The sequence below is a fragment of the Ichthyophthirius multifiliis genome (assembly GCF_000220395.1).
Source record: "Ichthyophthirius multifiliis unplaced genomic scaffold scaff_1120509250372, whole genome shotgun sequence".
Taxonomy (NCBI): Eukaryota; Ciliophora; class Oligohymenophorea; order Hymenostomatida; genus Ichthyophthirius; species Ichthyophthirius multifiliis.
The window spans coordinates 16918-31877 of NW_004086805.1; the positions used below are offsets into that span (position 1 = coordinate 16918).

The 14960-nt window shown below is 13.6% G+C and overlaps 2 protein-coding genes and 1 pseudogene across 2 annotated transcripts, besides 30 other annotated features; all 3 read right to left on the reverse strand. All coding sequences in view use genetic code 6, as the record gives it.

Moving 5' to 3' along the window:
* The first annotated feature begins 830 nt into the window (after window positions 1-830).
* Window positions 831-879: a microsatellite.
* Window positions 880-925: 46 nt separating this feature from the next.
* Window positions 926-955: a microsatellite.
* Window positions 956-958: 3 nt separating this feature from the next.
* Window positions 959-1002: a microsatellite.
* Window positions 1003-1612: 610 nt separating this feature from the next.
* Window positions 1613-1725: a microsatellite.
* Window positions 1619-1699: a microsatellite.
* A 335-nt stretch (window positions 1726-2060) lies between the features above and the next one.
* Window positions 2061-2114: a microsatellite.
* An 856-nt stretch (window positions 2115-2970) lies between these two features.
* IMG5_069240 (immobilization antigen isoform, putative) lies at window positions 2971-3957 on the reverse strand (the record flags this gene model as incomplete). The annotated part of the gene is made up of 1 exon (XM_004036781.1): window positions 2971-3957. The coding sequence occupies one exon, from the start codon at window positions 3955-3957 to the stop codon at window positions 2971-2973; it is 987 nt and encodes a 328-aa protein (XP_004036829.1).
* Window positions 3958-4165: 208 nt separating this feature from the next.
* Window positions 4166-4215: a microsatellite.
* Window positions 4216-4269: 54 nt separating this feature from the next.
* Window positions 4270-4342: a microsatellite.
* Window positions 4289-4328: a microsatellite.
* Window positions 4312-4361: a microsatellite.
* A 234-nt stretch (window positions 4362-4595) lies between these two features.
* Window positions 4596-4648: a microsatellite.
* A 238-nt stretch (window positions 4649-4886) lies between these two features.
* Window positions 4887-4991: a microsatellite.
* Window positions 4916-4988: a microsatellite.
* A 1627-nt stretch (window positions 4992-6618) lies between the features above and the next one.
* On the reverse strand, window positions 6619-7344 carry IMG5_069250 (annotated as a pseudogene).
* An 81-nt stretch (window positions 7345-7425) lies between these two features.
* Window positions 7426-7464: a microsatellite.
* Window positions 7465-8346: 882 nt separating this feature from the next.
* Window positions 8347-8402: a microsatellite.
* Window positions 8403-8548: 146 nt separating this feature from the next.
* Window positions 8549-8615: a microsatellite.
* Window positions 8616-9551: 936 nt separating this feature from the next.
* Window positions 9552-9585: a microsatellite.
* A 306-nt stretch (window positions 9586-9891) lies between these two features.
* Window positions 9892-9930: a microsatellite.
* An 8-nt stretch (window positions 9931-9938) lies between these two features.
* Window positions 9939-10032: a microsatellite.
* Window positions 9981-10038: a microsatellite.
* A 555-nt stretch (window positions 10039-10593) lies between these two features.
* Window positions 10594-10649: a microsatellite.
* An 824-nt stretch (window positions 10650-11473) lies between these two features.
* Window positions 11474-11521: a microsatellite.
* Window positions 11490-11544: a microsatellite.
* Window positions 11545-11668: 124 nt separating this feature from the next.
* Window positions 11669-11732: a microsatellite.
* A 216-nt stretch (window positions 11733-11948) lies between these two features.
* Window positions 11949-12005: a microsatellite.
* Window positions 11959-12008: a microsatellite.
* Window positions 12009-12034: 26 nt separating this feature from the next.
* Window positions 12035-12093: a microsatellite.
* A 45-nt stretch (window positions 12094-12138) lies between these two features.
* Window positions 12139-12198: a microsatellite.
* A 95-nt stretch (window positions 12199-12293) lies between these two features.
* IMG5_069260 (immobilization antigen isoform, putative) lies at window positions 12294-13288 on the reverse strand (the record flags this gene model as incomplete). The annotated part of the gene is made up of 2 exons (XM_004036782.1): window positions 12294-12634; window positions 12718-13288. 2 exons carry the CDS (start codon window positions 13286-13288, stop codon window positions 12294-12296), a joined length of 912 nt encoding a protein of 303 aa, XP_004036830.1.
* Window positions 13276-13318: a microsatellite.
* A 1063-nt stretch (window positions 13319-14381) lies between these two features.
* Window positions 14382-14438: a microsatellite.
* Window positions 14439-14960: the final 522 nt, after the last annotated feature.

The window sequence follows — 14960 nt, forward strand, 5'->3', positions numbered from 1 at the left end:
AAAAAAAATTCTAGTAACAAATATTTTCAATAAAAACTTCATTTTAAAAATTTTTTATATCCTTATAAATTATTTAGTAATAAAAAAGCTATATTTATTTAATTTTATAATAATCTAATATTAATAATTATAAAATAAAATTTAAAATTTATAACATTTATTTTTTTATAATTTTTTATACTGAATAATATAATATTTAAATTTATTTTTTAATAAAATATCTTTGTAAATATTTTAATAAAATATAATAAAAATCAAAATAAAATAATATTTCTTCTTCTCTTATATAGAAATATATTTTTTCATTCTGTCTATAATCCAACATAATTAGTTGCCCCATTAGCAAGTGCTGTACTAACAATACAACGTTATATTGCATTTATAAATTCCGTAAATTAAAAAAAAAAAAAATGAAAAATAATATTTTAATAATTTTGATTGTTTCAATCCAGACAAGTCGATGATGGAGGAAATCTGCTAATTGTTACAATTATAAAATAAACTTTTACTATAATAATATTGTTGCTTTCAATACTGGTGTTAGTATATGTATTGCTTGCCCATAACCTAAAGCTGTTGATGTTTAACTAATCCAGATGGTGCTGCTAATATAGCCAGATTATTTAACAGTTAATGCCCTGATGGTACTGCAATTACTAGTGGACCAACAAATATTATAGCAGCAATCTAAGAATGTGTTAATAGTAGACATCAATTTTTCAAAAATGGTGCTCCACTTTTTAATGAAGGCGTTAATACATGCACAGTTTGTCCGGCAAACAGAGCTGATGGTAGTATAGTTACTTTTGGCATTGTTGCTACTATAGTATATAATAAATTAAATAAATAATAATAATTTATATAAATTAAAAAAATTAATTTAATATAGATATTTAATATCACATTGATTATAACTTTAATGATATATAATTATTTATTTTATAATATATTTATTAAATAAAAAATCATAAATTAATATTAAAAAATTAATAATTTATTATTTTTCAAAAATAATTAATTAAATATTCATTTATAAAATTTATTTTTATTTATAATAAATCTAATATAAAATTTATAATTATTTTATTGCTTTTAATTTAAATTATTTTCATAAAATTAGGCATTTTTTTTTAAAAAAAATTAGTAGATAATCGAAGTATTTTTTACATAATTTTTTGTTTAATTCTTCTTCATGAATTATACAAAGTTGCGCTACAAACCTTTTTTATTCACAAAATAAAGAAGTATTTCCCTTTATGGATAAGTAAATTATTATTTAGTTTTTATATTCGACTAATAATTTATTTTTGGAATAATTGCCTCTACATCAGTATCTTGTAAAACAATATTTAAAAAACGCCTAAATATTAATGTTATTGTTAAGTTTTTTTTTTTAAAAAAAAATAAATGGATAAATAAAACTACTTATTTTAAAAAATTAAATAATTTCACATATTATATAAAAAGAAAATTAAGTTTTATAGTTGATTATTGATTATTTTATAATATAAATTAAATATTTTTGTTTATAATTTAAAACAATATTGAAACAAAATTAAGTATTATTTTAATAATAAACAAATCTTATATTTATTACTTTATACATTTTTTGTTTAATAAAAAATAAAAATATATTTAATTAAAAAAAATATATATATTTTTTAATTAAAAAAGTAAATTTAATATTTAATAAAAAAAAATTTTAAAAAATAAAAAAATATTTAAATACTATTTATTTAAAATTTTTATAATATTATTTAAATATAAGCAATGGAATCAAATTATTATATTTTATTATTATTAAATATATTTGTTTATTTTTACTAACTGTTAAAAAAGAAATAAATCCTTAATTCAATATATTAAATAATACTAATTTAAAAAATTAATACTAAAACATTTATAAAAAAATAAAACTATATTATTAAAGTATAAAATATCTTATTAGAAATGATTTTTATAAATATATTTTAAACTAACCTATTTTATTTAAAATAATATAAAAATAATATAAGTATGCAATATAATAAGCAATAATTGTTAATAATATTATTATTGTTATAATTATATATATATAGATAAATTAATAATATTTATATTAAATAATTATATATTTCTTATATTATATAAATTATTATAAAAAATATTTTTTTTTTATTTAACTATAATGAAAAAATCAGTCACATAATCTATAAAATTTAAAAATAAAATAGTATGATAAAAATAATATTTTTTTTAATATTGAAAAAGAAATTATCATTATATTTAAGTTTAATAAAAATAAAATATTAATATAAATTTTTATAATAATTAATTATATAATAAATTAAATAAAAAATAATAATAAATAAGTATATAATATTTTTATTATTGTTATAAATTATTATAAATATTAAATATCAATTATTAATAAATAAAATAAAAATTATCTATATTACTAATAATTTTCTAAAAGAATTTAATTTTAGTGTTTTTTTTTTTTTTTAATAAAAATTAAATTTACTTAAAATAGAAGCATATTATATTTTTAAATTTAGAATTCAGATTATTAAATATTGTCTTTTTATTTATTTAGTGAATTTTATTTTTCAAAATTAATAATTTTATAATCAAAATAATAATAAATTTGTTTTATTAATTAAATTCTTATTGACTAAAAATCTGATTACATTTAATTATTATGAGTAATAAAAATTTAAAAATGACTTAAAATAAAATTAATTAAAATATTTATGAAATAAATATAACTGAAATTAAAAAATTAACTTCTATATCTTAAATATATATTTTATGTATTATAACAGATCTCAAATTAATTGTTTTAAATATCATTAATAAAATAAATTAAAAAAAGTTTATAAAATTTTTATGTTATTAAATATTTACATAGAAAATATAATTTTATTTAAGAAATTATTAATAAATTAAAAATACTTTATAAATGAAAATAAATAATATATATTATTTAATTCATAATATAAAATATAAACAAATAAATAATAATGAAAATGATAAAAATTATGAAAAAACAACTTTGCATTATTTAGCCTGGGAAGCAAACATAGGGTAATTTGCTTATGCGCCTGAAATCAAAATATTAGGACACGGAATACATATATCAGTACCTGCTATCCAACCATTTTACTTTCTAGTATAAAAATTAGCAGCACATTTAACACATTCGGATTTATCATTTTCAAAATTTGTTGTTTTTCCATTAAAAGTTACAGTACCGACAGGACATGCAACATCACATTATACATCTATTTTAGCATTATCACCTTAAGTGTGTTTAGCATCTAAAGTCTTTTTTATTGGACAAGCTGAGCATGTACTATAACCTGGATTAAAATTAGTATATTTATAATAAAAGTTAGCATCACAATAAGTACATTCATTTTTATTTTATACATAACTGGTTGCTCCATAAGCGGTTGCAGTGCCAGCAGGACAAGCAACGTCACATTATTTAACTATTGAAGCATTAGTGCCTGCAGTTGCTTATGAACCAGAAGCTTTTTTTACTGGGCAAACGTCACATCTGCTAAAACCTAATAAGAAAACAAAATCTTTAGTAGTTTCATAATAATAGTTAGCTTTACAAAAACTACATTCTTATTTTTATGCTACATATTTTGTTTTTCCAAGGGCAGTCTAAGTACCATCAGGACAATTATCATCACATTAAAGGGCTAATGTAGCTATACGACCTGGATTGGCTTAAGCACCTACAGTTTTAGAATATGTACATCTTCCGCATTAACTAACACCAGGAATGAAATCGGCAGAAGAACCATTAAAATAATAATTAGCTCTACAGTTAACACAATTTGCTATATTCCCTCGATCATTTCTTTAACCAGCAATATCAGTTTCAGTACCATAAGGACAGTTTGCAGCTTTTAATTCATTGAAAAATAAAGAAATAATCACAGTTATTAAAATATTTTTATTCATTTTTATCTTTTGTATAGTTTTTAATTTTATAATTATATTATAAACTAAAGTTAAAATGATTATTAATATTGGCGAAATTTCAAAAAAATTAATATTATTTTTAAAAATAAATAAAATAAAATAAATTTTATTTATAATTATTAAATAAAAGAATTAATTTTAAATACTTATATATTAAAAATAAATTATAAAATTTATTATTTCTTTTTATTTTATTTGTATTTATATTTAAATTTATATTTATAATTATATTAATATATATTTTTTTTAAAATAAATACTTATCAGATAATTTATTAGATATTATGTCATTAATATTATTATAATAAATAAAATATAAAAATCATATATAATATAAAAATATATAAATATTATTTATTAAAAAATCTAAATAATTAATTTTAATATATATTATTTATAGGCTTATAAAAATATCTTATATCCTTATTAATATAACAAATTATTAATTTTTTTTTATTTTTATTACTTATATAAATAAACTTTATATTTAAATATGAAATTTATTAATAAAAATATTTATTTTTAAAGAAATAGTTTTCAATTAATTATATAATTTAATATTATAGAATATTATTTTTATTAAATATTTTTTAAGCATTTAGATTTAAATGTTTCTTCTTATATTATTAATTGATTTTTTTTATAATATTTAATTATTTTTTATTAATTATATTCACAATTCTGCAAATATCTTTGCGATTATATTATTATTGATTTTTAATTCATGCATTTCTGTTATTTTCAAAAAATAAATACAAAATATAAAATCTAAATTATTCAACATAATCTTAAATATATGTAATAATTTTTTATTATTTTCTTTTAATTTAAAATCACAAAAAAAAAAAAAAAAATTAATATAAATAAAGTATAAATATTGGTAATTTATTTTAATAAAATCAGAAAAAAATAATTTAAAAATAAATTAAATATTATTATAATATAATTTAATTTAATTTAATTTAATTTAATTTAATTTAATTAATTTAATTTAATTTAATTTAATTTAATATATCATATACTAAATATTTAATTATTTTTAATTTATTAAATCATTAAATAAGTATAATAGTATTGTACATTTATTTCTTAATTTATACCAATTAAAATAAAATATTTTTTTTTTTTTTAATAATACTATATACTTTTATTAATTAAGAATTTAATAAACCTAAAAACATATAATTATATGTTTTTCGAAAACATTTAAATTACGATTTTAACTTATAAATAATTATATGTCTTTATTTAATTATTAATTTTGAGGATAAACTTACAACGTACTAATTCTAAATTCAAAAAATGTAAAAATAATAAATAATTGTTTTCTATTTATAACTTAATAATTATAAAATAGAATTATTAACAAAAAATGTCATTTTATTCTTTAATTTTTAAAATATTAATCAAAAAAAGGTTTATTTTTTAAAATTATATTTAAATAACATTTATAAATTTTTAATATTTATAATAATAATATTATCTAAAAATTATTGTTAAAAATATAAAATATTTATCTGTTGAGGAGTTGATTATATCATAGAGTTATAAATAAAAGTGCATTTTATTAAATATAAATTTTCGGAAATAATATTAAATGCTTTATAATATTTTTAATTCATCTATAATATTATAAATCGAAAAACATAATAATTTAAAATTTAAAATCGTAAATTATACTTGTTTTAATTTGCTTTAATTTTTAATTATATGTTTAGTATATTGTTCCTCTTATTTTATGTTATATTATTAAAACCTAATTTGTAATATAATTTCTTAATTTCTTTTCTTATTTTTATAATTTCTATATGATTATTTTGGTCTGGATAAATATTTATTTGTATATATTATTAATTAAATTTATAAAAAAAACAATATTTTAAATATTTTTTTTTACAATTTTTATAATAAATTTTAGTAATTATAAATTTTTAATCAATAATTAAAACAAATAATTATAATATAATTTATATAAAAATACTATATATAATACAATATTTTTTTATACCAATAAAATACATTTTTTCTTAATTAATAAAATTATTAATTTAAATTATAATAAATTAAATTGTTTAAAATTATATATGCTTCAATATATAATAATAATAAATTTTGGAATAGAACTTTAAAATAAAATTTATTAAAATCTTTATAAAAATAATAAATATGAAATTAAAAATAAAACTTCATTTTTCTTAAATTTACATTATTAGTCTTTATATAAAATAAATATAAATATTATAATATAATAATTACATATTTCAAATAAATTCTTTATAATATTATAAATAAAATAAATTAAAACAAGTTTATATAGTTTTTATATTTTTTCATATTTATATAAAAAATATATTTTTATATATGAAATTATTAATAATTTATAAAAACATAATCTATATTAAAACTAAAATTATTTATTTATTATTTTATTCATAACAAAAAATATAAACAAATAAATAATAATGAAAATTGTAAAAATTATGAATAAACAACTTTGCATTAAGCAGCCTTAGAAGCAAAAGAAGGGAAATTTGCTTCAGCACCTGAAGTTAAAATATTAGAACAAGGAATACATATATCAGTACCTGCTACCCAACCATTTTGTTTTGTAGTATAAAAGTTAGCAGCACATTTAACACATTCAGATGCTTTTTTAAAAAAATTAGTTGTTATTCCATTAAAAGTACAGTACCGACAGGACATGCAACATCACATTATACATCTATTTTGGCAATATCACCTTTAGTGTGTTTAGCATCTAAAGTCTTTTTTACTGGACAAGCTGAGCATGTACTATAACCTGGATTAAAATTAGTATATTTATAATAAAAGTTAGCATCACAATAAGTACATTCATTTTTATTTTATACATAACTGGTTGCTCCATAAGCGGTTGCAGTGCCAGCAGGACAAGCAACGTCACATTATTTGACTATTGAAGCATTAATGCCTGCAGTTGCTTAAGAACCAGAAGCTTTTTTTACTGGATAAACATTGCATTCACTATCACCTTCTGAGAAACCAAAAATATCACTTTGGAAATAATAGTTAGCTTTACAAAAACTACATTCTTATCTTTATGCTACATATTTTGTTTTTCCAAGGGCAGTCTAAGTACCAGCAGGACAATTATCATCACATTAAAGGGCTAATGTAGCTATACGACCTGGATTGGCTTAAGCACCTACAGTTTTAGAATATGTACATCTTCCGCATTAACTAACACCAGGATTGAAATTGGCAGGAGCACCATTAAAATAATAATTAGCTCTACAATTAACACAATTTACTATATTCCCTCGATCATCTCTTTAACCAGCAATATCAGTTTCAGTACCATAAGGACAGTCTGCAGCTTTTAATTCATTGAAAAATAATGAAATAATCAAAGTTATTAAAATTTTTTTATTAATTTTTATTTATTGTATAGTTTTTATTTTTAAAACATTATAAAATTAAATTAATATAAACATTAATAATATAAAATCTAGCACATTAAAAATAATATTTGTAAAAAAATTAAAATGAAAATTTGTTTGTTTATAATTTATATCTAAATGGTTTTATTTTCAATAATAAGATACACATTAATAAATTATTAAGTTTTTAATTAATTTTATATTTTTTATTTTAAAAAAAATACATATTTATTGCTAAAATTAATAAAAAAAATAATTTATGTATCATTATTTTAAAGATATAATAAATAAATAATGGAAATATAATTAATTTGAAAATCTAAAACTTTACTTTAAATAAATCACATAAATTTGTTTATAAAAAAATATGTCAATTATTATTACGTAATTAATTTTATTTTTAATAAAAGAAATTATTATATTAATACTCTAATAATTGAAATATATAATTATATGTTAATTTTAAACATATAAAATTAACATTAATTTATTAAATATAATTTTTTATATAAAAAAATATTTATTTAGAATTTTTATATTTATTTTATAATTAAAAATAAAACCTAAAATAATTTCTTTTTTATTATTTAATTTAAAAAATAGATTTTTTTTTATTATTATAAATTATTTTTAATGTATTGATTGTAATTTTACTTCATAATAATTTATTTACTAAATATTATATTATTATTGACTTTCACAACAACAACAAAAAATTAATTTGGGCCTAAAATTATGATTTATTTTTTGCATTATATTTTCTATTAATTTCCAAAATAAATATATAATTAATATTTATTATTTTCTTTTAATATTCTAATTATATATATATATCATTTATATTATAAAATTATGAAATTATTTTTTTAAGACTTATATATTAAAAAGAATAAAAATTATAAAATAATTTTTTAAAATAAATAAAATAAAATATAAGAAATTAAATTAAATAAAATAAAAAATAATATTTTATTTTTAAAATAAAAAATTAATATAATATAATTAATTTATTTAGCTAAATTTTAAATTATTTGTTTATACAGATATTTTTTATACTATTAAAGCATTAAATAAGTATAAAAGTTAGTTAGACTTATTAGAATAAGTAAATTTTATTAATTATAATATATATACACTTTGTTCAAACAATTAAAATAAAATATATTGTTTTTTTTTAAATAAAAATGTTATTTACTTTTATTAAATAAATTGTATTGTTAATATGTCTAAAAAAAATATAATAATATGTAAATAAAATAATAATATTTCAGATTTAAACTTAAAATTATTTTTATGTCTTTAATTAATCATTAAATATGAAAATATATACTAATTAGTAATATTTTAAATATAATTAAATGCAAAAAATAAAAAATAGTTTTTATATATATATTTATAACTTGATAATCATAAAATAAAATCTTTATAAAATTGTCATTGTATTCACTAATATTTAAAATTTATATAAAAATAAGGTTTATTTCTATAATTTTGTTTATTAATATTAAATATTTATAATATTAATATCAAAATTATTTTATAAAATAAAAAAGATATATCTAATGAGAAGTTCGCTTATTTTAAACGGATGTAAATAAAAGTAAGCTTTATAAAATAAGCATTTTTAAATTAATTACATATATTAAAATTGATTTAATTTATCAATACTTTAATAATAATAAAAAGCATAATTATTTTATATTTAAAATCATAAATTATATTTTTTATAATTTATTAATCATATATTTAGTATGTTATTCCTTTTATTTTATTTTATGTTATTTTATTAAAATTTAATATCTATTTCATTTTATTATAGGATTATATTTAAATATGATCTTTATAAGTCATTACTTATTTTTTATATGTCTATTTTATTATTTTCGTGTAAATAAATATTTATTGATAAATCATAAATTATTTTTTTTATTATTTAAATTATAAAATTAAGAAATTTTATCTTTTATCTTATTATTTTATAAAAAATTAAATATTGTAAAAAGTATATATATTTTTTATTTTAATCACGAAAATTAATATACACTTATTTTTATGAAAATTTATATAATTATTTAAAGATTTGCATATTTTTTATAATTTTTGAAATATAAAATTAACATATCTTTATATCTTTAATATTTATATTATTTTATTTTTAAATAAATTATAAAATTAAATAAAATGTAAAAAATATTTATGAAATATTATTTATAAATTAAATATAATTTTTGTTAATCTAAAAAATTAGATCAAAATATATTAATAAAATAAATATAATTTTAAAATTAATTTTTTTTTTATTTATCTATTAATAATTTCAAATAAAAACTATTTAAAAATAAAAAAAATAGATTATTTAGATATATAATATATAGATAAATATTATTTGATAGTATTAATAATTTTTTTATTATACTTTATTTTTAAAAGAAAAAACTAAATCAAAATAATGATCGGGTTTCATAAAAAATATTTTGATTTTTAATTATGTATATAAAAAATAATTAAAAAAAATAAATAAAAAAAATGATTAAGTAAAATTTATATATAATAATTAATATATATAAATATATATATATATATTTTATATATTTATATTTATATATTTATATATGTATTTATATTTAATTATATATTCATTTCATTTCATTTAATATTTATTTATTTTTTTTTTAGATTTATAAAAAACATTTTTTTTTTATTAAATATATATAAATTAAATTTATTTTCATATTTTAAAAATATTATTTCTCTTTTTTATTAAATATAATAATATTTACATAAAATTTATATTTTATCAAATTTTATTAAATTAAATAATATCTCACATATCATATAATAATATTTTTCATTTAAAAAAATTAAAAGTATTTATATATATTACAAAATATATAATAGTTTTTCATCTCTTCTTATAATTATAGTAAAATTATTAATTATAAAATATATACAATATAATTATATATATTTTTCAGAATTTTTTTTTAGTTTAAGAAAACTCATATCTCTCTATCCTAATCAAATAAAATTTTAAAAGTTTATAATATTTATAATTGTAAAATAAGTTCATAATAAGAATATAAATATTTATTTTATTTCTAATTAAAAATGAAATACAAAATAATTTTGATATTTTATTATTAATTTATAAAAAATAATTGATTTTTATTATTTAATTTATTGGTTTATTCTTAAATAAAAATAATTTTATTATAAAAAATATTAAAAAATAATATAATTATAATAATATATTTTATATTAAGAATATAATATTTAAAAAATATATTAATAATTAATTAAATTAAATTTTTTTAAATTATATAACAAATTATAATATTTGATAAATATTTTATAATTTTTAATATTATTTATATATATAATAAAAAGAATTTTTAATATATTTATTTTATATATAATATTATATAAATTTTAATGAAAAATTTATTGAAATTATCTAAAACTAATATAAAATTATATTCATTTAATATTTTCTTATATATAAACTAGTAATATATTTTAAAAACATTCATTAATTATAAAATCAATCGTTAAATATATTTTATTAAAATTTTTTTTTTTTATTATTTTACTTGAAATTTTTAATAATTACATTAATAATAAATTTGGAATATATTTAATACATTAATTTATGTTTTCTTTAAATAAATAAAATAATATTTGTGTATTTATATTAATTAAAAAAAATTAATAGGATAAAAGTTCTAATTAAAAAAATATTATTAGAGAATTAAATATCTTAATTAGAAATAATTCTATTTAATATATTTTTAACTAAATAAATTTTATTAAAAGATAATAAGAAAAAAAATACTAAGAAATATAATTAGTATAAATTGTTAATAAAATTATATAATATAATTAAATAGATAAATTATTTAAAATTTTCATTTAAAAATTATATATTTAATTTTCAATATTAGCTAATATTAATAATTTTTTTTTCTTATATAATTAATATCAATAATTCAATCACATAATCTATAAAAAATTTTATAAAACATTATAAAAAATTATTTTTATTATTATTGAAATAGTAATAATCTTTATTATTAAGATTTTTGAAAAAATAAATTAATAAAAATTTTATAATATATAATTAATAAATTTTTATAAGACATTATAAAAATAATTAATAATTTATTTTTAAATTTATATAATATTTTAATATTGGATGGAAAAAAAAAAAATATATTTATTAAAAAATAATGTATAATAATTTTTAAATAATTTTAGTTTTTTATATAAATAAAAAAATTTATTATATTAAATATATAAAATATATTGAAATTTATTATATAGATTTTATAAATATATTACTTTTTAAACTAATGAATATTATTATTAAAAAACAAATAATTTTTGTATATAAAATAAAAAAACTATTTAATTTAATAAATATTATTACATTTTACATTAATAATATATTATTTAAAACTTCGAATATATTTATTAATTAATTAATAAAAAAAAAATATATATTAATTTTACAAAAAAATATTTAATTAACCTTTAAATATACATTTTTTAATAAAAAACTATATAAAAATTTAAAATAAAATAAATTAAAAAATTTAAAATAAATATATAATTATTAAAATATGCTTTTTGTTAAAAAACATATATATAAATATATAAATATATATATATATATATATATATTATATATATATAAATATTTTTATATTTGTTTACATAAATAATATTACTTATAGTAAAATATCTTTTTAAAATATTTATTTCATATTAATTTTTTAAATATTATATTTATAATAAATTTTAAAGAGTTTTTTATGTTTTTTTATATTATTTATTATTTATAAAAAAATATATTTTTATATAAAATATAAATTATCTTTTAAATTTTTTTTTTTTCTTATCATAAAAAATATAAATAAATAAATATTAATGAAAATTATATAAATTAAGAGAAAACTTTAGCAGCACCAGTTATTCTACATTATTTTTCTTAATTAGCAGTAGCAGGGAAATTTGCTTCAGCGCCAGAAGTTAAAATATTAGAACAAGGAACACATATATCAGTACCTGCTACCCAACCATTTTGTTTTGTAGTATAAAAGTTTGCAGCACATTTAACACATTCAGAAACATTATTACTAAAATTAGTTGTTATTCCATTTAAAAGTACAGTACCAGCAGGGCATTTAATTTCGCATTACAAATCTATTTTAGCTAAATCAGCTTTATTGTGTTTAGCACCTTAAGTCTTTTTACTTAACAAGCTGTGCATTCACTAAAACCTGATACAAAAGTAATAAGACTATTATAAAAGTTAGCATTACAATTAACACATTCTATTCTATCTTATACAAAACTAGTTGATCCAGTAGCAGTTACAGTGCCATCAGGACATGTAACGTCACATTATTAGGCTAATGAAGCGTTAATACCTGCAATTGCTTCAGCACCTGAAGTTTTTCTTACTGGACAAGCATCGCATCCGTCACCACCTGCTCTGAAAACATTAATTTCACTATAGAAATAATGGTTAGCTTAACAAAAACTACATTCTTGTCTTTATGCTAAATAATTAGTATTTCCAAGGGCCGTTTAAGTACCATCAGGGCAATCAGATTTACATTAAAGGGTTAATGTAGCTATTCTACCTGAATTGGCTTATGCATCTTCAGTTTTAATATCGATGCAGGGCATGCATTAACTAACACCAGGATTGAAAGTAGCAGGAACACCATTAAAATAAAAATTAACTCTACAGTTAACACAATTTGTTGGATTTCCTCCATCATCCCTTTAATTAGCAACATTAGTTTCAGTACCATTAGGACAAAGGGTAGCTTTTAATTCAGTTAAAAATAATGAAAAAATTAAAGTTATTAAAATATTTTTATACATTTTTATTTTTTATATAATTTATTTTTATATTCTTAATTACATTATAAATAAAAGTTAATGTGAATATTAATATATGAGAAATTTAACTCATAATAAAACGTTTTTTTTGGAAAAAAAATCGAAAATTAATTAATTTTACTTATAATTAAAATTTAAATTCTTTTATTAATAAGATGAAAAATGAATATATTATTTAATTTTTATTTTATTTTTTTTAATTATAAAAAAAAATTATCATATTATTTAAATATAAAAAAACAATAATTTTTGTATCATTATTTTAAACATAAAATAAAAAAAGGGAAATATTATTAATAAAAATATCAAAGTAATTAGTATCAATAAATAAAATTTATTTGCTTGTAAAAAAATAGTATAATTAATAAAACTAAATTTATTTTAATTTATTTACAAACAAAATTATTATGTTTTGTTTTTAATTTTATAGAAATAATAATTTTATATTTAATTTCATAATAAAAAAAATAATTTATATTATTTATATCTGATTTTATATTAATAAAAATGTTTATTTGTATCTTTGTTTATATTTTTAATTATAGATAATTTTTTTTCTATTATTAAATATTTTTTATTGTATTAATTCTAATTTTTTTATATTATAATAAATTTAACTAATGTCAAAATTAATTTTTAACTAATCTTATAATTTATTTTAATTTCATATTTGACTATTATTTTCTAAAATAAATACGTAATACAAAAGCTATATGTAATATAAAAATAAAATATAATAATTTTTTAAATTTTTCTTTTAATTTTATAATAAAATAGATTTTAGTATATTTAATTATTTGAAATAATGATAATTTTTTTTGGCTTTGATATTTAAAAGAATAAAAATTATAAAAAAAAAAGTAAATAAAATACAATATTAGAAATTATATTAAATATTATAATAAACAATATTTCATTTTTAATATAAAATATTCATATAATATCATTAATTTATTTGTAGCTAAATTATAAATCATTTTTTTATAATATTAAAGCATTAAATAAGTACAAAAGTAAATTATATTTATTTAGTTAAGTAAGATTTATTAATTATAATGTATATTTGTTCAAACAAATTAAAATAAAATATATTGTTCTTTTTTTAAAAAAAAGATTATTTACTTTTATTAAATAAATTGTTAATATATCTAAAAAAATATAATTATATGTAAATAAAAAGATGAAAATTCTGATTTTAAAATATGGAAATATATAATACTTTGTACTATTTTAAATATAAAGAAATGCAAAAAATAATAATAGTTGTTATATATATATTTATAAATTCATAATCATAAAATAAAATTATTATAAAATTATCATTGTATATTTTCAATATTTAAAATTAATGAAAATAAAGTTTATTTCTTTAATTTTATATATTTATGATATTAATATCAAAATTATTTTATAAAATAAAAAAAATATATCAGATAAGAAGTTCGCTTATATTAAGCGAATGTAAATAAAAGTAATTTTTATAAAATAAACATTTTTAAAATAAATTACATATATTATAATAAATTTAATTCATAAATAATTTAATAATCATAAAAAGTATAATTATTTTATATTTAAAATCATAAATTATATTTTCTTAAATTTATTATTCATATATTTAGTATGTTATTCCTCTTATTTTATGTTATATTAT